Genomic DNA, 24,442 nt, shown 5'->3' with positions numbered 1-24,442 from the left:
GCCTGACTGAGAACCTCCCTCGACCTCAAGGCACAACGTGCTACACCTCACATACTCATCACCAAAGCATCCTAATACTCCACAGCGATTGTGGCAGCCTTGCACCGGTGCAACGTCCTTTCTGCTGTAATCAAACAATGCCAGACCCAGAAATAGCAGAGTCCCTGGAGAAATACAACTTCTTCAATCATGTCTACATCACTACATCCGACACAATTAGATAACACACATTGATGCATCTAAAAGGCCACACTTCTAATAACAAGCCCACCTTGCCTATCCCAACCCTGCTTTGCCTTCACCACCATAACTCCCAGGGCTCTGAACAAAACGCGTGAGTGACAATGGCCCTCATTACGACCCTGGCGGAAAGGGGTTTACGCCGGCGTAAACCATGGCGCCCCTTTCCGCCTGAGTACGAGTTCCCGTAGCGCCATGGTGATTTTTACGCCTGCTTCTTGCAGGCGGAAAAATCCATGGCGCTAAGGGACCTTGTTGTTAATTACGCCACCGTAATTTACGGTGGCGTAATTAACGCCTTCCCCACTCCCATTATACCCTATGGGGCAAAAATGGGAATGTGGAAGGGTAAATGGGGATTGGGGACTTACCGCCCCGCCAAGGTCGGAATGGGGCGGTAAGTCCGCCAACCACCATGGCGTAGTTGGCAGCTTAGCGCCATGGACCGTGGTGCAAATAGCACCATGGATCTCCGCCAAGGTCGTAATGAAGGCCAATGTCCTACATTTCTCCACAATTACAAAATATCGTGGTACACGTCGTCGCCATTCTCCTCCAAATAGTGAACCACTTGCACAGTCTGGACCTCTTCCCAAGATACCTAAAAAGAGAAATGATTCACCCACTCCTTAAAAACCCATTGTGACCTTCTCAACTACCGGCAAATCACCAGCTTCAATGTGTGGTAAAACCATTGAGCATAGAGTAGCCAATAAACCGCATGGCCAGCTGAGCCACCACTGTCTGCTCTGGGAGTTCCAATCTGGGGTCACCGCTGCTATTAGGGTCATAGGCGACGCCCTCCGGATCATGGGCACAGGGAGGCTCTCGCCTCGTGCTCTTACTGGGGGACATTTCTGCTGCCTTCTTCATACTCGACCACCATACCTTGACCAGCCCTCTTCCGCAAGGAATCAGCTTCTCTGGCATGGGTCTCCACTTACCTATCAGACAGACACCAAGGTGGTCAGACGGGCACATCCAGACCTGGCGGCCACCCGGTTACCAGCAGAGCTCCACAAGGCCAAACACGTATGTATTTATTTATTTCTACCGCGCCATAGCCGGCAGGCATCAGGGCGCAAAGCCCTCTGGCCAGTGATTCATAACCTGTACATGAGCGCGCCAATGATCCAAACCTCTCCACAGCAAAGGCCGAACGATACCCATTGGTACCTTAGAGTGTACCGCTCCCCTGCCAGCAAACGCACGCGTGAATGCCCTGCCAGTATTCAAATGTGGATGACAAGCACACACCCAAATCTCACCCTAACCAAAATACAATGTATCCTGCTTGGGGATCCATCCAGAAAGGAAATCATGTAAAGGTGCTGAAGGACATGCGGTGGGTGGGTCCACGCTTCTTCCAGCAGCAGATTCGCTCCCACCGCTCTGCAAGATGAAGCGGTTCCTCCTGCCACAGGACCTCTGGACAAGGATGCAGGCCCTCACTGTAATCACTATCTTTGATGGGTTCCCTGTTGCACATCTGGCGCCCCCCAAGGCGCTCCGTCATGCTCGGGCAGGCCTGATAACAGATTCCAAGATATTCAAGCACATCAGCCCCATTTTGCTTGACCTACACTAGCTCCCTCTCTCTGCTAGGATTCTCTTCCTAATCGCATGCAGCTTACACATGCCAACCACCGCCCAAAAGCCTGCCTACCTTGCTGCCAAATGTGCCTGCTGTGGTGCAAGGCACTCACCAGGAGCCAAACCATCCCAAGGCTTGAAATGAAACTTTTCCCCCGGTATGGCGGAATACTATCCCTGTCCCTCCTAAGCTCCTGCAGTTCAGAAAATAACTTGAGGGAGTTTCTAGGTGTGTTTTAGGACCCACTGTCCGTGGATTACTTTCACCCGGGATTGCCTGGTATACGTTCCCATCCTGTTCTCTCTAATGCATGGACAGTGCTCTTTCTAAAATACACATACAAACACATATAGTCTGGCAGAGTTGTGGGACGATACAGCGAAACAGTAGAATGTCAGTCCTTTGAGCAACAGAAACACCTTTTACTATGGCAGATTGCGACAAGACCTGACCTTTACAACATGTTGACCACACAATACATTTTGGAGAGCGCCTTGCGCGAGGCCTCATGCAACTTGCGCATTCTTAATCTCTGAGGGTATTGAAAGTACATGTATGCAAGGAGCAATGAGGTTCTGAGATACTGGTTGACATGGACAAAATAGGACTAACCAATGCCCGCCCCACCCCGTCCCCCCTTAACGCCAATGGGAAACAGACACAATTGCATCTTTTGCAGGGCCGGGGGTGAGATTGGAGACAAATGGTCTGAGATCTGAATCTGACCTACCAGATCTTTGGGCCAGTTGCTACTTATCAGCAGCCAATCTGATGGGACTCTGATGAAGTGTGTGTCCTACTGAGAATGCGCAGGCCGCTCTTCTGGAAACATGCTTGGTTTTTTTTAAAGAGCTCAAAGCATCTGGAACGAATTCCTGTAGTAGGCTGAGAAACACTCAGGATGTAGCTTGTGTGCGCTTAGAAGCCAGCAAAGGAAGACGGGCAACACTTTTACTCCTTAAATAAAGCAAGTTATGCTTTAGTCTAACAAACAAGGCCTGCTATCTTTCCTTAGCGCAACAAACAAAAAGGTATTTTAATCTGCCAGGGGCGTCCTTTGTAAGAATTGAATTAGTGGTACTCATATTTACAAATTCCAAAATACATTACAAGAAACCTTTTTCTCGGCATAATTCTTAGCACTGAAATATATTGTAACTAAGATCTTCACTTTAATGAAGTAGAACAGCAGACCAATAGGACTGAAACATTTAAAGAAGAAGCCCCATTCTCCCGGTTACAATCCACCTGGACACAGGATACGGTGATGCTGGTACATCCAAGAGCGTCTCACATCACATGAACACATGGACTTAGACTAAGGACCGTGTGTAGGTCGCCAGGGAGCCCAAACATTGCAGCCTAACGTTTCTTACCACTTAACATCTCCATTGCACTGTTGCCCTTTGTCTGTACATTAAATCCCTTTCTGGAGGAAGGCGAGTGTCAGGGACCTTACTCTATTCTCTGGTCCCTGTGCAAGTGAATGTCCTTGGAAGGCCCTTGCACAGTGACATCTCGATAGAAAAAGACCAGAAGTTGTTAGCAGCCACTCAAGCTCAGGGAATGCTCTCACACTAGTACTGAGAAGAGCGTGCATGGCAGAGTTATGTGTCTAGTCAGCGAGTGGGGTACTGCACCCTATACCATAGGGACCCATGGGTACACAGTCTCCATGTAGACTGACTCACTTGCTTCCAATAGTTCTATGAATCTTTGCTGCATTTCTTTTGCCGATGTACCCCTTTTTTTTTTACCACGAACAGTGGGGGGAGACCACCCGACCACCCCCTTCAACTCCCCGACCCACTATATACCTTACCCCAACTCACCATCTGCAGGTTTGTGGTAAAAAAGGAAAAACAGCAACAAAAATGCAGTAAAAACGTATTCGTCCACTAAGAGAATGATGCTGGGCAGGGCTCTAACGAGGCAGGTTGGCAGAAACCCTTTATGAGTTCTAAGTCTGTAGGCACCGGAGAGGAATGCGGGGGTGGCCCTTACCCTGGGCAGGGCCACATCTTGAAAGGAGGAGGTCCGGCCGTTGAGGAAATGAAGTAAGTGCTAGACATGGCCACGCCATATTGTAAATGCCACATATCTGTCTGTTGTGCTCTAAGAGACACTAAGGACTTTCAGTTGCTACTGCACCCTTTGAGATTTCGCAAAGCCCCCTGCTCTTTGCACCCGCACCCAGACATACAGCGCCAAGAGTCAGTCATTTCAATCTTGCACCCATACTCGTGTCCCAACTGGGAGGCAGCCATTGGAGCCCGACAAGGACTTGGGAGAGAAACACCCAACCTACCTGAGCAGATGACCCCGGCGTCCGATGAGTGCAAACAGTTGTGATGTCCCCAGCCGCTGTGTGAACAAGCCCACAGGTTGGGCTCGCCTCCCCGACAGTTGACATTATCCATGAGAATAGGGCCTTGGCCCTGGCCAAAGCTGGCTTTTTCTGTGGCGTAAACAGCACCCCCGCACCCAAGCTGCTTGCACACGATCTCTGCTTCAGGCATGTCCCAGTAGTCATCGCAGACCGTCCCCCAGGAACCAGCGTAGAGGATCTCAACTCGCCCGGCGCATCGGTGCTCCCCGCCAACCAGGCGCAGGTCCAGCTCCTCTGAAGACAAGGAACACACACGGAAAGGGAGTCAGCTTTATTCCAATGGGAAACAGGGACACGTGATGGAAAGCCTGTGCCAGGTGATGGCGAAGTGTGCACAGTGTGTGTGTGTGGTGTGTGCGTGTGTGTGTGATGTGTGTGCACCGTGTGTGTGTGGTGTGTGTGTGCACCGTGTGTGTGTGGTGTGTGCGTGTGTGTGTGTGTGCACGGTGTGTGTGCACCGTGTGTGTGTGGTGTGTGTGTGCACCGTGTGTGTGTGGTGTGTGCGTGTGTGTGTGTGTGTGTGTGTGTGGTGTGTGCATCGTGTGTGTGGTGTGTGTGTGTGTGTGTGTCTTTGCACCGTGTGTGTGTGTGTTCAGTGCGATAGCTGCATTGTGCATTTCTCTGTTTCTACAAGATGTCATCTCCAGAAGTTGGAGCCAAGCGGTGCGAGAGGGCAGTAAAGCACCGCGCGCAATAATAATGCTGCATTATGGGTTGTGTGGTGTGCAGTGAAACATGTGGCAATTGAAGTACCCCAACTTTACTGCATTTCCTCCCAATGTTATTGCAGAGGATATATGGTCAGACCTGCTGTAAAGGACCACAATACTCACAATGAGGTCAGAAATGAAAATTCAAGCTGGATAGAAAAAACAATTGCATTTTGGTTGGAATAAGCAAAGACGCGTAGTACAGGGGCTTGTTTTGCACATATTTAAAGACAGAAATTATAATTAACAAAAATACAAATCATCATTAGGTTATTGATTGAGCGCAGACATGGGGGAAGGACTCAGTGAGGGAAGTATAGAAAAAGGGAGCAGGGAGATAACAACAGAAGAAGGGGGGCAATTGGCAGCAAGGGATCTACAGGGGGTAGACAGCGGGATCCAGGGGCAGAGTCCGCCTCACAGTTTTGGGGGGACTGGATGGCAATTTGGAAAACTGTTAGTCGGACGAGACAATAAACCTATTGCCCTCTTGACCCGGCCCTACCCCGTCCTCCCGAAGCCCAGGAGGCTGAGTACATATCACACCCTCATTAGGGCTGTGAGGCTAGAGAAACCATGCTGCACTGTATGGGATTTGGACTAAAAGAAAACACTTCCGGAGCATTCACCGGAAGCCAATCCTCAATGAGGCGGGGCGGATGGGTCCTCTCACTGCTCGGCTGTTTCTCAGGCACAGCCCAGAACCGCCCCTTACACACCCAGGCCGCGGCTGCTGAGAAAGAAGCTGTTAAACTCAACTGCTAATTGTATTTAGATTGTGTTTCTACTGTTGGGGGCTGGGAGCAGTGCTCTCATTCTGGCTTTGGTCCTCTTTCTATATAATACTTCATGCCAATCTTATGATTGTCTTTATTGTGTATTAACGTGAAGGTTTTACATCGAATAACCGTGTGTTGACTGACTGACTGTTATGCTATAAAATATGTTATAATATATACCCGAGTCAGTGTGTTTTTTAGAGCACACTGACTCGGGTAAGGCAGCTTCCAGGCGCTAGAAATAGTTCACAGAGAAGTAAGACAGAGGTATTAATAGAAAGGAAACTAAGGGCCTCATTACGAGTTTGGAGGTAGCCATGCCCTTAATAAGGGCATGGCTACCCCCCAAACTCGGGTCCGGGTTCCCTGAATCGGGAAATACCGGGCCATTCGGACCTAGGAGGGCCCGGTATTTCCCCATTCAAGGAACCCAGACCCGGTGAATCCCCGTTCCCATTTGAGCCCCCATAGGGCTCAATGGGAATGGGGAGGATGCTAACAACGGCCCGTTAAAAACCAGGCAATCTGAGCGGGTCCCACGAGCGGACCTCGTAATGAGGCAGTATGGGGTTAACGGCACCCGCAGCTCTACTGGCACCGCCAGGGTCATAATGAGGCCCTAAGTCTGAAAGAGGCTGGCTTGTAATGATCTCCTGAGGATCTCAAGAGGGCCATGCAGAGACAAGCAGCATTCAAGGAGACATTCACTTCACCAGCTCCTCTGTATCTAGCCCTTGTGGTGGGGTGGGACTGGAAGACCCAGGAGGTGATGGAAGTCATCATGTGGAACTTGATCTCCATGATTAGTGTCTCGAGATGAAAGCATGCAGAGAGAAGCAGTAGCAGCTCCTTACTTGCCCCTCTGCCTTCCACAGGAAGCAGCAGAGAGCATGAAAGGCCGGTGGGACTTGAGCATGCCATCAGAGCTTCAAAAGAAGTCGAGCAGGTGTGTCTGGACTCTCTGAAGGAGACTCGTCACATGTGTAGGAAGGCCAAGAGAGAGAGATTCAAATGTCCAGGCGAGGCAGAACAGGAGCCTTGTGACCTGCACCTTATTGGGAAACACGAGAAATGAGAACATCTTTCCCAACAAGAAACCCTCTTGCCAATGGCACAGATATGAGGTTTTGTGGCCAAACCTGTGTCAATCGAGTCGCACAATTTCTTGATCACAGAGGTGGCCATGGGTCAAGCTGATTGGGCCAGAAGATAACAGGCCCTAGGCCGTTGGATTCCACAGGACCATGAGGTCAGTTTTTACTGGGTTCATCGTTACATCGTCTGCCTGCATCCACCAGTGAACTGCCAAAAGGCATTCCGGGAAGCAGGTGCGTTCTCCCAGACATCAGGTGCCACCCTAAACCCGAGCTGGGTATCATGAGCGCGATGCCATGGCAACTCATAAAATAAAAAGGCAGTAAAAGGCAGAGGAGACTGCGCTGATCTCAGCCGGACTCTCTGCTCCAGTAACATCACTCTTGGGAACAAGAAAGGAGACAGATTGACTGTCCACAGCTGTTCTCAAGACATCAAATCCAGTTCCAGAGGATGCATCGGGGTGTGCGGGTATAGGGCTCATGGAGGATAAAGCATGTGACGTAGGATGAAGTAGGGCTTGGGCTGATGGGGCGGGTGGGCAGGTGAAGTGTCGGGGGATACCGTAGGTCGGGCATGCGGCAGGGGATAGAGTGTATGGGTGAACAGGTTAAGGTGATAGGGGTAAAGTAATGTGGGTGGGGGTGTCAGGGGATAACGTACAGTGAGCAGGTGGGGGTGATTGGGGATAATCTAGCGTGGGCGTGTGGCAGGGGATGAGTGTAGTGACAGGGTTTGAAGTAGTGAGGGTGGGGGCAACGGGCATGAGGTATGGTGGGCGTGGGGCATAACTTTGGGGGGCTAGGGCTGCTTGGTAGGGTTATAAGGACTTGAGCTAGTGTGGATTGGTGAAGGTGATGGGTTATGGTAAGGTGGGTGGGGTGACAGGCGCTGAGGTACAGTGGGTGGACTTTGGTGGTAGAGTGGGTGGACTTTGGTGGCAGAGGTTAAGGATGGGTGGATGGTGATGACAGGCTATGAGGTAGAGTGGGTGGACTTTGGTGGCAGAGGTTAATTTAGAGTGGGTGGGTGGTGGTGACAGGCTATAAGGTAGAGTGGGTGGACTTTGGTGGCAGAGGTTAAGGGTAGGTGGATGGTGATGACAGGCTATGAGGTAGAGTGGGTGGACTTTGGTAGCAGAGGTTAATTTAGAGTGGGTGGGTGGTGGTGACAGGCTATGAGGTAGAGTGGGTGGACTTTGGTGGCAGAGGTTAATGATGGGTGGATGGTGATGACAGGCTATGAGGTAGAGTGGGTGGACTTTGGTGGCAGAGGTTAATTTAGAGTGGGTGGGTGGTGGTGACAGGCTATGACGTAGAGTGGGTGGACTTTGGAGGCAGAGGTTAATTTAGGGTGGGTGGATGGTGATGACAGGCTATGAGGTAGAGTGGTGGACTTGGTGGCAGAGGTTAAGGGTGTGTGGATGGTGATGACAGGCTATGAGGTAGCATGCATGGGGTGAAAATGAGTTAATCAATATGTATTTGTTTTATCGATTTTCAAACAGTGCTTGATTTGGTCTGCACCCTGCATGAAGTCTTAAACTACAGCAGACTTGAATAGTGGGGCCGGGGGGTGGCGGGGGGGGGGGTGTTATCGGGAGACTTATGACATAAAATAATTCAATTTTTTTTAAATCAATCAGATGCAAAGTGAAGTTTAACAATAATTAATCTCTGCCATTTAAACAGAAGCGAGGAAAGAGACGAGGTTTACAACCTCAGCCCAACCCTTTTCAATCTCTCTATCAAGGACTTCCCTGCGTTACTGGAGGAATCCCAGGCCCCAGCTCTGAGAATGAAGGGCTCAGAATGACATACTGGCACCCACCAAAGAAGGACGTAAGCACAGTCCTGTCCTCATCAAAGAATACTGCAAGGCTGGGGTCCTGGCGCTGAACCTACACACTTATCAACATCATGGCATTCCAGAATAAAAGACAGAACCACTGCAGACAAGCAGCAATGGGGGGCCCGTTACAGACGGCACTCGCCTAGGTCATGGAAAGGGGGCATCTGGACATTCTAAACTAGCACAGAAACCCCTGTGTGCCTTCTATGCCAAGAAGAAGCAAGACCTGTGAAGTGAACGCTGAAGCCTTTTGGCAAAACCATTAAATCTAATCTACGTTAAGGGAGTCCATGAATTGGAAAATGGGAGAAATCTCCAAGAGGGATGGAGGGCAGCAGGAGGCGGGACACGAGGAGGTGGAGATGGTGGGCAGCAGGAGGGAGAATATGAGGAGGTGGAGATGGAGGGCAGCAGGAGCGAGAACATGAGGAGGTGGAGATGGTGGGCAGCAGGAGGGAGAACATGAGGAGGTAGAGATGGAGGGCAGCAGGAGGGAGAACACGAGGAGGTGGAGATGGTGGGCAGCAGGAGGAGGTGGAGATGGAGGGCAGCAGGAGGAGGAACCTGAGGAGGAGGAGATGGAGGGCAGCAGGAGGGAGAACATGAGGAGGTGGAGATGGAGGGCAGCAGGAGGGAAAACATGAGGTGGTGGAGATGGAGGGCAGCAGGAGGGAGAACATGAGGAGGTGGAGATGGAGGGCAACAGGAGGAACATGAGGAGGTGGAGATCGAGGGCAGCAGGAGGGGGAACATGAGGAGGTGGAGATGGTGGGCAGCAGGAGGGAGAACACGAGGAGGTGGAGATGGTGGGCAGCAGGAGGGAGAACATGAGGAGGTGGGGATGGTGGGCAGGAGAGGGAACATGAGGAGGTGGAGATGGAGGGCAGGAGAGGGAACATGAGGAGGTGGAGATGGTGGGCTGCAAGAGGGAGAACATGAGGAGGTGGAGATGGTGGGCAGCAGGAGGGAGAACATGAAGAGGTGGAGATGGGGGCAGCAGGAGGGGGAACATGAGGAGGTGGAGATGGAGGGCAGCAGGAGGGAAAACATGAGGTGGTGGAGATGGAGGGCAGCAGGAGGGAGAACATGAGGAGGTGGAGATGGAGGGCAGCAGGAGGAGGAACATGAGGAGGTGGAGATGGAGGGCAGCAGGAGGGAGAACACGAGGAGGTAGAGATGGAGGGCAGCAGGAGGGAGAACACGAGGAGGTAGAGATGGAGGGCAGCAGGAGGGAGAACATGAGGAGGTGGAGATGGAGGGCAGCAGGAGGGAGAACATGAGGAGGTGGGTATGGAGGGCAGCAGGAGGGAGAACATGAGGAGGTGGAGATGGTGGGCAGCAGGAGAGGCAGTATGGGGAGGTGGAGATGGAGGGCAGCAGGAGGGAGAACATGAGGCGGAGATGGTGGGCAGCAGGAGGGGGAACATGAGGAGGTGGGAATGGTGGGCAGGAGGGAGAACATGAGGGTGTGGGGATGGAGGGCAGCGGGAGGGAGAACATGAGGAGGTGGGGATGGTGGGCAGCAGGAGGGGGAACATGAGGAGGTGGAGATGGAGGGCAGCAGGAGGGAGAACATGAGGAGGTGGAGATGGGGGCAGCAGGAGGGAGAACATGAGGAGGTGGAGATGGTGGGCAGCAGGATGGCGAACATGAGGAGGTGGAGATGGAGGGCAGCAGGAGGGGGACCATGAGGAGGTGGGAATGGTGGGCAGGAGTGGGAACATGAGGAGGTGAGAGGAGGGGAGCAGGAGGGAGAACATGAGGAGGTGGGGATGGTGGGCAGCAGAAGGGGGAACATGAGGAGGTGGGAATGGAGGGCAGCAGGAAGGAGAAAATGAGGAGGTGGAGATGGTGGGCAGCAGGAGGGAGATCATGAGGAGGTGGAGATGGAGGGCAGCATGAGGGGGAACATGAGGAGGTGAAGATGGGGGGCAGCAGGAGGGAGAACATGAGGAGGTGGAGATGGAGAGCAGATGGAGGGAGAACATGAGGAGGTGGGGATGGAGAGCAGATGGAGGGAGAACATGAGGAGGTGGAGATGGAGGGCAGCATGAGGGGGAACGTGAGGAGGTGAAGATGGGGGGCAGCAGGAGGGGGAACATGAGGAGGTGAGATGGAGGGCAGCAGGAGGGGGAACATGAGGAGGTGGAGATGGAGGGCAGCAGGAGGGGGAACATGAGGAGGTGGAGATGGAGGGCAGCAGGAGGGGGAACATGAGGAGGTGGAGATGGAGGGCAGCAAGAGGGGGAACATGAGGAGGTGGAGATGGAGGGCAGCAAGAGGGGGAACATGAGGAGGTGGAGATGGAGGGCAGCAGGAGGGAGAATATGAGGAGGTGGAGATGGAGGGCAGCAGGAGGGAGAACATGAGGAGGTGGAGATGGGGGCAGCAGGAGGGAGAACATGAGGAGGTGGAGATGGTGGGCAGCAGGATGGCGAACATGAGGAGGTGGAGATGGAGGGCAGCAGGAGGGGGACCATGAGGAGGTGGGAATGGTGGGCAGGAGTGGGAACATGAGGAGGTGAGAGGAGGGGAGCAGGAGGGAGAACATGAGGAGGTGGGGATGGTGGGCAGCAGAAGGGGGAACATGAGGAGGTGGGAATGGAGGGCAGCAGGAAGGAGAAAATGAGGAGGTGGAGATGGTGGGCAGCAGGAGGGAGATCATGAGGAGGTGGAGATGGAGGGCAGCATGAGGGGGAACATGAGGAGGTGAAGATGGGGGGCAGCAGGAGGGAGAACATGAGGAGGTGGAGATGGAGAGCAGATGGAGGGAGAACATGAGGAGGTGGGGATGGAGAGCAGATGGAGGGAGAACATGAGGAGGTGGAGATGGAGGGCAGCATGAGGGGGAACGTGAGGAGGTGAAGATGGGGGGCAGCAGGAGGGGGAACATGAGGAGGTGAGATGGAGGGCAGCAGGAGGGGGAACATGAGGAGGTGGAGATGGAGGGCAGCAGGAGGGGGAACATGAGGAGGTGGAGATGGAGGGCAGCAGGAGGGGGAACATGAGGAGGTGGAGATGGAGGGCAGCAAGAGGGGGAACATGAGGAGGTGGAGATGGAGGGCAGCAAGAGGGGGAACATGAGGAGGTGGAGATGGAGGGCAGCAGGAGGGAGAATATGAGGAGGTGGAGATGGAGGGCAGCAGGAGGGAGAACATGAGGAGGTGGAGATGGAGGGCAGCAGGAGGGGGAACATGAGGAGGTGAAGATGGGGGGCAGCAGGATGGAGAACATGAGGAGGTGAGAGGAGGGCAGCAGGAGGGGGAACATGAGGAGGTGGAGATGGAGGGCAGCAGGAGGGGGAACATGAGGAGGTGGAGATGGAGGGCAGCAGGAGGGGGAACATGAGGAGGTGGGGATGGTGGGCAGCAGGAGGGGGAACATGAGGAGGTGGAGATGGTGGGCAGCAGGAGGGGGAACATGAGGAGGTGGAGATGGAGGGCAGCAGGAGGGAGAACATGAGGAGGTGGGGATGGAGGGCAGCAGGAGGGAGAACACGAGGAGGTGGGGATGGTGGGCAGCAGGAGGGAGAACATGAGGAGGTGGAGATGGTGGGCAGCAGGAGAGGGAAAATGAGGAGGTGAAGATGGGGGGCAGCAAGATGGAGAACTTGAGGAGGTGAGATGGAGGGCAGCAGTAGGGGGAACATGAGGAGGTGGAGATGGAGGGCAGCAGGAGGGAGAACATGAGGAGGTGGAGATGGAGGGCAGCAAGAGGGGGAACATGAGGAGGTGAGATGGAGGGCAGCAGGAGAGGGAACATGCGGAGGTGGAGATGGAGGGCAGCAGGAGGGAGAACATGAGGAGGTGGGGATGGTGGGCAGCAGGAGGGAGAACATGAGGAGATGGAGAGCAGATGGAGGGAGAACATGAGGAGGTGGAGATGGAGGGCAGCATGAGGGGGAACATGAGGAGGTGGAGATGGAGGGCAGCAGGAGGGGGAACATGAGGAGGTGAGATGGAGGGCAGCAGGAGGGAGAACATGAGGAGGTGGAGATGGGGCAGCGGGAGGGGGAACATGAGGAGGTGGAGATGGAGGGCAGCAGGAGGGGGAACATGAGGAGGTGGAGATGGAGGGCAGCAGGAGAGAGAACATGAGGAGGTGGAGATGGAGGGCAGCAGGAGGGAGAACATGAGGAGGTGAAGATGGGGGCAGCAGGATGGAGAACATGAGGAGGTGAGATGGAGGGCAGCAGTAGGGGGAACATGAGGAGATGGAGATGGAGGGCAGCAGGAGGGAGAACATGAGGAGGTGGAGATGGAGGGCAGCAGGAGGGAGAACATGAGGAGGTGGAGATGGAGAGCAGATGGAGGGAGAACATGAGGAGGTGGAGATGGAGGGCAGCAGGAGGGAGAACACGAGGAGGTGGAGATGGAGAGTGCAGGAGGAGGAACATGAGGAGGTGGAGATGGAGGTCAGCGGGAGGGAGAACATGAGGAGGTGGAGATGGGGGGCAGCAGGAGGGGGAACATGAGGAGGTGGAGATGGTGGGCAGCAGGAGGGAGAACATGAGGAGGTGGGGATGGAGGGCAACAGGAGGGAGAACATGAGGAGGTGAGATGGAGGGCAGCAGGAGAGGGAACATGAGGAGGTGGAGATGGTGGGCAGCAGGAGGGAGAACACGAGGAGGTGGAGATGGAGGGCAGCAGGAGGGAGAACACGAGGAGGTGGAGATGGGGGGCATCAGTAGGGGGAACATGAGGAGGTGGAGATGGAGGGCAGCAGAAGGGGGAACATGAGGAGGTGGAGATGGAGGGCAGCAGGATGGAGAACATGAGGAGGTGAGATGGAGGGCAGCAGGCGGGAGAACATGAGGAGGTGGAGATGGAGGGCAGCAGGAGGGGGAACATGAGGAGGTGGAGATGGAGGGCAGCAGGAGGGAGAACATGAGGAGGTGGGGATGGTGGGCAGCAGGATGGAGAACATGATTAGGTGGAGATGGAGGGCTGCAGGAGAGAGAACATGAGGAGGTGAGATGGAGGGCAGCAGGAGGGGGAACGTGAGGAGGTGAAGATGGGGGGCAGCATGAGGGGGAACATGAGGAGGTGAGATGGAGGGCAGCAGGAAGGGGAACATGAGGAGGTGGAGATGGAGGGCAGCAGGAGGGGGAACATGAGGAGGTGGAGATGGAGGGCAGCAAGAGGGGGAACATGAGGAGGTGGAGATGGAGGGCAGCAGGAGGGGGAACATGAGGAGGTGGAGATGGAGGGCAGCAGGAGGGGGAACATGAGGAGGTGGAGATGGAGGGCAGCAAGAGGGGGAACATGAGGAGGTGGAGATGGAGGGCAGCAAGAGGGGGAACATGAGGAGGTGGAGATGGGGGGCAGCAGGAGGGAGAATATGAGGAGGTGGGGATGGTGGGCAGCAGGAGGGAGAACATGAGGAGGTGGAGATGGAGAGCAGGAAGAGGGGGAACATGAGGAGGTGGAGATGGGGGGCAGCAGGAGGGAGAATATGAGGAGGTGGGGATGGTGGGCAGCAGGAGGGAGAACATGAGGAGGTGGAGATGGAGGGCAGCAAGAGGGGGAATATGAGGAGGTGGAGATGGAGGGCAGCAAGAGTGGGAACATGAGGAGGTGGAGATGGAGGGCAGCAGGAGGGAGAATATGAGGAGGTGGAGATGGAGGGCAGCAAGAGGGGGAACATGAGGAGGTGGAGATGGAGGGCAGCAAGAGGGGGAACATGAGGAGGTGGAGATGGAGGGCAGCAGGAGGGGGAACATGAGGAGGTGGAGATGGAGGGCAGCAGGAGGGGGAACATGAGGAGGTGGAGATGGAGGGCAGCAAGAGGGGGAACATGAGGAGGTGGAGATGGAGGGCAGCAGGAGGGAGAATATGAGGAGGTGGAGATGGAGGGCAGCAAGAGGGGGAACATGAGGAGGTGGAGATGGGGGGCAGCAGGAGGGAGAACATGAGGAGGTGGAGATGGAGGGCAGCAGGAGGGAGAACATGAGGAGGAGGAGGAACATGAGGAGGTGGAGATGGAGGGCAGCAGGAGGGGGAACATGAGGAGGTGGGAATGGTGGGCAGGAGAGGGAACATGAGGAGGTGGAGATGGAGGGCAGCAGGAGGGAGAACATGAGGAGGTGGGGATGGTGGGCAGCAGGAGGGAGAACATGATTAGGTGGAGATGGTGGGCAGCAGGAGGGGGAACATGAGGAGGTGGAGATGGAGGGCAGCAGGAGGGGGAACATGAGGAGGTGGAGATGGAGGGCAGCAGGAGCGGGAACATGAGGAGGTGGAGATGGAGGGCAGCAGGAGGGGGAACATGAGGAGGTGGGAATGGTGGGCAGGAGAGGGAACATGAGGAGGTGGAGATGGAGGGCAGCAGGAGGGGGAACATGAGGAGGTGGAGATGGAGGGCAGCAGGAGGGGGAACATGAGGAGGTGGAGATGGAGGGCAGCAGGAGGGGGAACATGAGGAGGTGGAGATGGAGGGCAGCAGGAGGGAGAACATGAGGAGGTGGGGATGGTGGGCAGCAGGAGGGAGAACATGATTAGGTGGAGATGGTGGGCAGCAGGAGGGAGAACATGAGGAGGTGGGGATGGTGGGCAGCAGGAGGGAGAACATGAGGAGGTGGAGATGGAGGGCAGCAGGAGGGGGAACATGAGGAGGTGGAGATGGAGGGCAGCAGGAGAGAGAACATGAGGAGGTGGAGATGGAGGGCAGCAGGAGGGGGAACATGAGGAGGTGGAGATGGAGGGCAGCAGGAGGGAGAACATGAGGAGGTGGGGATGGTGGGGAGCAGGAGGGAGAACATGAGGAGGCGAGATGGAGGGCAGCAGGAGGGAGAACACGAGGAGGTGGAGAATGTGGGCAGCAGGACGGGAACATGAGGAGGTGGAGTTGGTGGGCAGCAGGAGAGTGAACATGAGGAGGTGGAGATGGTGGGCAGCAGGAGGGAGAACATGAGAAGGTGAGATGGAGGGCAGCAGGAGGGAGAACATGAGGAGGTGAGAGGAGGGCAGCAGGAGGGGGAACATGAGGAGGTGGAGATGGAGGGCAGCAGGATGGGGAACATGAGGAGGTGGAGATGGAGGGCAGCAGGAGGGGGAACATGAGGAGGTGGAGATGGAGGGCAGCAGGAGGGGGAACATGAGGAGGTGGAGCTGGAGGGCAGCAGGATGGGGAATATGAGGAGGTGGGGATGGAGGTCAGCGGGAGGGAGAACATGAGGAGGTGGAGATGGGGGGCAGCAGGAGGGGGATCATGAGGAGGTGGAGATGGAGGTCAGCGGGAGGGAGAACATGAGGAGGTGGAGATGGGGGGCAGCAGGAGGGGGAACATGAGGAGGTGGAGATGGAGGTCAGCGGGAGGGAGAACATGAGGAGGTGGAGATGGGGGGCAGCAGGAGGGGGAACATGAGGAGGTGGAGATGGTGGGCAGCAGGATGGAGAACGTGAGGAGGTGGGGATGGTGGGGAGCAGGAGAGTGAACATGAGGAGGTGGAGATGGTGGGCAGCAGGAGGGAGAACATGAGAAGGTGAGATGGAGGGCAGCAGGAGGGAGAACATGAGGAGGTGAGAGGAGGGCAGCAGGGGGGGGAACATGAGGAGGTGGAGATGGAGGGCAGCAGGATGGGGAACATGAGGAGGTGGAGATGGAGGGCAGCAGGAGGGGGAACATGAGGAGGTGGAGATGGAGGGCAGCAGGAGGGGGAACATGAGGAGGTGGAGCTGGAGGGCAGCAGGATGGAGAATATGAGGAGGTGGGGATGGAGGTCAGCGGGAGGGAGAACATGAGGAGGTGGAGATGGGGGGCAGCAGGAGGGGGAACATGAGGAGGTGGAGATGGAGGTCAGCGGGAGGGAGAACATGAGGAGGTGGAGATGGGGGGCAGCAGGAGGGGGAACATGAGGAGGTGGAGATGGAGGTCAGCGGGAGGGAGAACATGAGGAGGTGGAGATGGGGGGCAGCAGGAGGGGGAACATGAGGAGGTGGAGATGGAGGTCAGCGGGAGGGAGAACATGAGGAGGTGGAGATGGGGGCAGCAGGAGGGGGAACATGAGGAGGTGGAGATGGTGGGCAGCAGGATGGAGAACGTGAGGAGGTGGGGATGGTGGGGAGCAGGAGGGAGAACATGAGGAGGTGAGATGGAGGGCAGCAGGAGGGGGAACATGAGGAGGTGGGGATGGAGGGCAGCAGGAGGGAGAACATGAGGAGGTGGGGATGGTGGGCAGCGGGAGGGAGAACATGAGGAGGCGGAGATGGTGGGCAGCAGGAGAGGGAACATGAGGAGGTGGAGATGGAGGTCAGCGGGAGGGAGAACGTGAGGTGGTGGAGATGGAGGGCAGCAGGAGGGGGAACATAAGGAGGTGGAGATGGAGGGCAGCAGGAGGGAGAACATGAGGAGGTGGAGATGGAGGGCAGCAGGAGGGAGAACGTGAGGTGGTGGAGATGGAGGGCAGCAGGAGGGGGAACATGAGGATGTGGAGATGGTGGGGAGCAGGAGGGAGAACATGAGGAGGTGAGATGGAGGGCAGCAGGAGGGAGAACATGAGGAGGTGAGATGGAGGGCAGCAGGAGGGAGAACATGAGGAGGTGGAGATGGGGCAGCGGGAGGGGGAACATGAGGAGGTGGAGATGGAGGGCAGCAGGAGGGGGAACATGAGGAGGTGGAGATGGAGGGCAGCAGGAGAGAGAACATGAGGAGGTGGAGATGGAGGGCAGCAGGAGGGAGAACATGAGGAGGTGAAGATGGGGGCAGCAGGATGGAGAACATGAGGAGGTGAGATGGAGGGCAGCAGTAGGGGGAACATGAGGAGATGGAGATGGAGGGCAGCAGGAGGGAGAACATGAGGAGGTGGAGATGGAGGGCAGCAGGAGGGAGAACATGAGGAGGTGGAGATGGAGAGCAGATGGAGGGAGAACATGAGGAGGTGGAGATGGAGGGCAGCAGGAGGGAGAACACGAGGAGGTGGAGATGGAGAGTGCAGGAGGAGGAACATGAGGAGGTGGAGATGGAGGTCAGCGGGAGGGAGAACATGAGGAGGTGGAGATGGGGGGAAGCAGGAGGGGGAACATGAGGAGGTGGAGATGGTGGGCAGCAGGAGGGAGAACATGAGGAGGTGGGGATGGAGGGCAACAGGAGGGAGAACATGAGGAGGTGAGATGGAGGGCAGCAGGAGAGGGAACATGAGGAGGTGGAGATGGTGGGCAGCAGGAGGGAGAACACGAGGAGGTGGAGATGGAGGGCAGCAGGAGGGAGAACACGAGGAGGTGGAGATGGGGGGCATCAGTAGGGGGAACATGAGGAGGTGGAGATGGAGGGCAGCAGAAGGGGGAACATGAGGAGGTGGAGATGGAGGGCAGCAGGATGGAGAACATGAGGAGGTGAGATGGAGGGCAGCAGGCGGGAGAACATGAGGAGGTGGAGATGGAGGGCAGCAGGAGGGGGAACATGAGGAGGTGGAGATGGAGGGCAGCAGGAGGGAGAACATGAGGAGGTGGGGATGGTGGGCAGCAGGAGGGAGAACATGATTAGGTGGAGATGGAGGGCTGCAGGAGAGAGAACATGAGGAGGTGAGATGGAGGGCAGCAGGAGGGGGAACGTGAGGAGGTGAAGATGGGGGGCAGCAGGAGGGGGAACATGAGGAGGTGAGATGGAGGGCAGCAGGAAGGGGAACATGAGGAGGTGGAGATGGAGGGCAGCAGGAGGGGGAACATGAGGAGGTGGAGATGGAGGGCAGCAAGAGGGGGAACATGAGGAGGTGGAGATGGAGGGCAGCAGGAGGGGGAACATGAGGAGGTGGAGATGGAGGGCAGCAGGACGGGGAACATGAGGAGGTGGAGATGGAGGGCAGCAAGAGGGGGAACATGAGGAGGTGGAGATGGAGGGCAGCAAGAGGGGGAACATGAGGAGGTGGAGATGGGGGGCAGCAGGAGGGAGAATATGAGGAGGTGGGGATGGTGGGCAGCAGGAGGGAGAACATGAGGAGGTGGAGATGGAGAGCAGCAAGAGGGGGAACATGAGGAGGTGGAGATGGGGGGCAGCAGGAGGGAGAATATGAGGAGGTGGGGATGGTGGGCAGCAGGAGGGAGAACATGAGGAGGTGGAGATGGAGGGCAGCAAGAGGGGGAACATGAGGAGGTGGAGATGGAGGGCAGCAAGAGTGGGAACATGAGGAGGTGGAGATGGAGGGCAGCAGGAGGGAGAATATGAGGAGGTGGAGATGGAGGGCAGCAAGAGGGGGAACATGAGGAGGTGGAGATGGAGGGCAGCAAGAGGGGGAACATGAGGAGGTGGAGATGGAGGGCAGCAGGAGGGGGAACATGAGGAGGTGGAGATGGAGGGCAGCAGGAGGGGGAACATGAGGAGGTGGAGATGGAGGGCAGCAAGAGGGGGAACATGAGGAGGTGGAGATGGAGGGCAGCAGGAGGGAGAATATGAGGAGGTGGAGATGGAGGGCAGCAAGAGGGGGAACATGAGGAGGTGGAGATGGGGGGCAGCAGGAGGGAGAACATGAGGAGGTGGAGATGGAGGGCAGCAGGAGGGAGAACATGAGGAGGAGGAGGAACATGAGGAGGTGGAGATGGAGGGCAGCAGGAGGGGGAACATGAGGAGGTGGGAATGGTGGGCAGGAGAGGGAACATGAGGAGGTGGAGATGGAGGGCAGCAGAAGGGAGAACATGAGGAGGTGGGGATGGTGGGCAGCAGGAGGGAGAACATGATTAGGTGGAGATGGTGGGCAGCAGGAGGGGGAACATGAGGAGGTGGAGATGGAGGGCAGCAGGAGGGGGAACATGAGGAGGTGGAGATGGAGGGCAGCAGGAGCGGGAACATGAGGAGGTGGAGATGGAGGGCAGCAGGAGGGGGAACATGAGGAGGTGGGAATGGTGGGCAGGAGAGGGAACATGAGGAGGTGGAGATGGAGGGCAGCAGGAGGGGGAACATGAGGAGGTGGAGATGGAGGGCAGCAGGAGGGGGAACATGAGGAGGTGGAGATGGAGGGCAGCAGGAGGGGGAACATGAGGAGGTGGAGATGGAGGGCAGCAGGAGGGAGAACATGAGGAGGTGGGGATGGTGGGCAGCAGGAGGGAGAACATGATTAGGTGGAGATGGTGGGCAGCAGGAGGGAGAACATGAGGAGGTGGGGATGGTGGGCAGCAGGAGGGAGAACATGAGGAGGTGGAGATGGAGGGCAGCAGGAGGGGGAACATGAGGAGGTGGAGATGGAGGGCAGCAGGAGAGAGAACATGAGGAGGTGGAGATGGAGGGCAGCAGGAGGGGGAACATGAGGAGGTGGAGATGGAGGGCAGCAGGAGGGAGAACATGAGGAGGTGGGGATGGTGGGGAGCAGGAGGGAGAACATGAGGAGGCGAGATGGAGGGCAGCAGGAGGGAGAACACGAGGAGGTGGAGAATGTGGGCAGCAGGAGGGGAACATGAGGAGGTGGAGTTGGTGGGCAGCAGGAGAGTGAACATGAGGAGGTGGAGAGGGTGGGCAGCAGGAGGGAGAACATGAGAAGGTGAGATGGAGGGCAGCAGGAGGGAGAACATGAGGAGGTGAGAGGAGGGCAGCAGGAGGGGGAACATGAGGAGGTGGAGATGGAGGGCAGCAGGATGGGGAACATGAGGAGGTGGAGATGGAGGGCAGCAGGAGGGGGAACATGAGGAGGTGGAGATGGAGGGCAGCAGGAGGGGGAACATGAGGAGGTGGAGCTGGAGGGCAGCAGGATGGGGAATATGAGGAGGTGGGGATGGAGGTCAGCGGGAGGGAGAACATGAGGAGGTGGAGAAGGGGGGCAGCAGGAGGGGGATCATGAGGAGGTGGAGATGGAGGTCAGCGGGAGGGAGAACATGAGGAGGTGGAGATGGGGGGCAGCAGGAGGGGGAACATGAGGAGGTGGAGATGGAGGTCAGCGGGAGGGAGAACATGAGGAGGTGGAGATGGGGGGCAGCAGGAGGGGGAACATGAGGAGGTGGAGATGGTGGGCAGCAGGATGGAGAACGTGAGGAGGTGGGGATGGTGGGGAGCAGGAGAGTGAACATGAGGAGGTGGAGATGGTGGGCAGCAGGAGGGAGAACATGAGAAGGTGAGATGGAGGGCAGCAGGAGGGAGAACATGAGGAGGTGAGAGGAGGGCAGCAGGGGGGGGAACATGAGGAGGTGGAGATGGAGGGCAGCAGGATGGGGAACATGAGGAGGTGGAGATGGAGGGCAGCAGGAGGGGGAACATGAGGAGGTGGAGATGGAGGGCAGCAGGAGGGGGAACATGAGGAGGTGGAGCTGGAGGGCAGCAGGATGGAGAATATGAGGAGGTGGGGATGGAGGTCAGCGGGAGGGAGAACATGAGGAGGTGGAGATGGGGGGCAGCAGGAGGGGGAACATGAGGAGGTGGAGATGGAGGTCAGCGGGAGGGAGAACATGAGGAGGTGGAGATGGGGGGCAGCAGGAGGGGGAACATGAGGAGGTGGAGATGGAGGTCAGCGGGAGGGAGAACATGAGGAGGTGGAGATGGGGGGCAGCAGGAGGGGGAACATGAGGAGGTGGAGATGGAGGTCAGCGGGAGGGAGAACATGAGGAGGTGGAGATGGGGGCAGCAGGAGGGGGAACATGAGGAGGTGGAGATGGTGGGCAGCAGGATGGAGAACGTGAGGAGGTGGGGATGGTGGGGAGCAGGAGGGAGAACATGAGGAGGTGAGATGGAGGGCAGCAGGAGGGGGAACATGAGGAGGTGGGGATGGAGGGCAGCAGAAGGGAGAACATGAGGAGGTGGGGATGGTGGGCAGCGGGAGGGAGAACATGAGGAGGCGGAGATGGTGGGCAGCAGGAGAGGGAACATGAGGAGGTGGAGATGGAGGTCAGCGGGAGGGAGAACGTGACGTGGTGGAGATGGAGGGCAGCAGGAGGGGGAACATAAGGAGGTGGAGATGGAGGGCAGCAGGAGGGAGAACATGAGGAGGTGGAGATGGAGGGCAGCAGGAGGGAGAACGTGAGGTGGTGGAGATGGAGGGCAGCAGGAGGGGGAACATGAGGATGTGGAGATGGTGGGGAGCAGGAGGGAGAACATGAGGAGGTGAGATGGAGGGCAGCAGGAGGGAGAACATGAGGAGGTGAGATGGAGGGCAGCAGGAGGGAGAACACGAGGAGGTGGGGTTGGAGGGCAGCAGGAGGGAGAACATGAGGAGGTGGAGATGGAGGGCAGCAGGAGGGAGAACATGAGGAGGTGAGATGGAGGGCAGCAGGAGAGGGAACATGCGTAGGTGGAGATGGAGAGCAGCAGGAGGGAGAACATGAGGAGGTGGAGATGGAGAGCAGATGGAGGGAGAACATGAGGAGGTGGGGATGGAGAGCAGATGGAGGGAGAACATGAGGAGGTGGAGATGGAAGGCAGCAGGAGGGAGAACATGAGGAGGTGAGATGGAGGACAGCAGGAGGGAGAACACGAGGAGGTGAGATGGAGGGCAGCAGGAGGGAGAACACGAGGAGGTGGGGATGGTGGGCAGCAGGAGGGGGAACATGAGGAGGTGGGGATGGTGGGCAGCAGGAGGGAGAACATGAGGAGGTGGAGCTGGAGGGCAACAGGAGGGAGAACATGAGGAGGTGGAGATGGAGGGCAGGAGGGGGAACATGAGGAGGTGGAGATGGAGGGCAGCAGGAGGGAGAACATGAGGAGGTGGAGATGGAGGGCAACAGGAGGGAGAACATGAGGAGGTGGGGATGGAGGGCAGCAGGAGGGAGAACATGAGGAGGTGGAGATGGAGGGCAGCAGGAGGGAGAACATGAGGAGGTGAGATGGAGAGCAGCAGGAGAGGGAACATGCGTAGGTGGAGATGGAGGGCAGCAGGAGGGAGAACATGAGGAGGTGGAGATGGAGAGCAGATGGAGGGAGAACATGAGGAGGTGGGGATGGAGAGCAGATGGAGGGAGAACATGAGGAGGTGGAGATGGGGGGCAGCAGGAGGGAGAACATGAGGAGGTGAGATGGAGGACAGCAGGAGGGAGAACACGAGGAGGTGAGATGGAGGGCAGCAGGAGGGAGAACACGAGGAGGTGGGGATGGTGGGCAGCAGGAGGGGGAACATGAGGAGGTGGGGATGGTGGGCAGCAGGAGGGAGAACATGAGGAGGTGGAGATGGAGGGCAACAGGAGGGAGAACATGAGGAGGTGGAGATGGAGGGCAGGAGGGGGAACATGAGGAGGTGGAGATGGAGGGCAGCAGGAGGGAGAACATGAGGAGGTGGAGATGGAGGGCAACAGGAGGGAGAACATGAGGAGGTGGAGATGGAGGGCAGCAGGAGGGAGAACACGAGGTGGTGGAGATGGTGGGCAGCAGGAGGAGGTGGAGATGGAGGGCAGCAGGAGGAGGAACCTGAGGAGGTGGAGATGGAGGGCAGCAGGAGGGAGAACACGAGGTGGTGGAGATGGGGGGCATCAAGATGGAGAACATGAGGAGGTGAGATGGAGGGCAGCAGGAGGGAGAACATGAGGTGGTGGGGATGGTGGGCAGCTGGAAGGGGCACATGAGGAGGTGGAGATGGGGCAGCAGGAGGGAGAACATGAGGAGGTGGAGATGGAGGGCAGCAGGATGGAGAACATGAGGAGGTGGAGATGGAGGGCAGCAGGAGGGGGAACATGAGGAGGTGGAGATGGAGGGCAGCAGGACAGAGAACATGAGGAGGTGGAGATGGAGGGCAGCAGGAGGGAGAACATGAGGAGGTGGAGATGGGGCAGCAGGAGGGAGAACATGAGGAGGTGGGGATGGGGCAGCAGGAGGGAGAACATGAGGGTGTGGGGATGGTGGGCAGCAGGAGGGAGCACATGAGGAGGCGGAGATGGAGGGCAGCAGGAGGGAGAACATGAGGAGGTGGGGATGGTGGGCAGCAGGAGGGAGAACACGAGGAGGTGGGGATGGTGGGCAGCAGGAGGGAGAACATGAGGAGGTGGAGATGGAGGGCAGCAGGATGGAGAACATGAGGAGGTGGAGATGGAGGGCAGCAGGAGGGAGAACATGAGGAGGTGGGGATGGTGGGCAGCAGGAGGGAGAACATGAGGAGGTGGAGATGGAGGGCAGCAGGATGGAGAACATGAGGAGGTGGGGATGGGGCAGCAGGAGGGAGAACATGAGGAGGTGGGGATGGGGCAGCAGGAGGGAGAACATGAGGAGGCGGAGATGGTGGGCAGCAGGAGGGAGAACATGAGGAGGTGGGGATGGTGGGCAGCAGGAGGGGGAACATGAGAAGGTGGAGATGGAGGGCGGCAGGAGGGGGAACATGAGGAGGTGAGATGGAGGGTAGCAGGAGGGAGAACATGAGGAGGTGGAGATGGAGGGCAGCAGGAGGGAGAACATGAGGAGGTGGGGATGGTGGGCAGCAGGAGGGAGAACATGAGGAGGTGGAGATGGAGGGCAGCAAGAGGGAGAACATGAGGAGGTGAGATGGAGGGCAGCAGGAGGGGGAACATGAGGAGGCGGAGATGGAGGGCAGCAGGAGGGAGAACATGAGGAGGTGGGGATGGTGGGCAGCAGGAGTGAGAACATGAGGAGGCGAAGATGGTGGGCAGCAGGAGGGGGAACATGAGGTGGTGGAGATGGTGGGCAGGAGAGGGAACATGAGGAGGTGAGATGGAGGGCAGCAGGAGGGAGAACATGAGGAGGTGGAGATGGAGGGCAGCAGGAGGGGGAACATGAGGAGGTGGAGATGGAGGGCAGCAGGAGGGGGAACATGAGGAGGTGGAGATGGAGGGCAGCAGGAGGGGGAAAATGAGGAGGTGAAGATGGGGGCAGCAAGATGGAGAACTTGAGGAGGTGAGATGGAGGGCAGCAGTAGGGGGAACATGAGGAG

At 57.2% G+C, this 24,442-nt stretch overlaps 1 protein-coding gene across 1 annotated transcript in view; it reads right to left on the bottom strand.

Moving 5' to 3' along the window:
- The window catches only part of LOC138473482 (deleted in malignant brain tumors 1 protein-like), a 122,081-nt gene that overhangs the window by 87,175 nt on the left and 10,464 nt on the right, over window positions 1-24,442 (bottom strand). Inside the window, exon 2 of the mRNA XM_069612126.1 lies at window positions 4,143-4,457. Within this exon, the coding sequence (XP_069468227.1) occupies window positions 4,143-4,457 (315 nt within the window). The remainder of the gene's footprint in view (window positions 1-4,142; window positions 4,458-24,442) is intronic.

This window comes from Ambystoma mexicanum, chromosome 8 (genome assembly GCF_040938575.1).
Source record: "Ambystoma mexicanum isolate Mex_15411 chromosome 8, UKY_AmexF1_1, whole genome shotgun sequence".
In the NCBI taxonomy this organism is placed as follows: domain Eukaryota; kingdom Metazoa; phylum Chordata; class Amphibia; order Caudata; family Ambystomatidae; genus Ambystoma; species Ambystoma mexicanum.
Note: the sequence above shows the minus strand (reverse complement) of the source record. Positions and strands in the feature narration are given on the sequence as shown.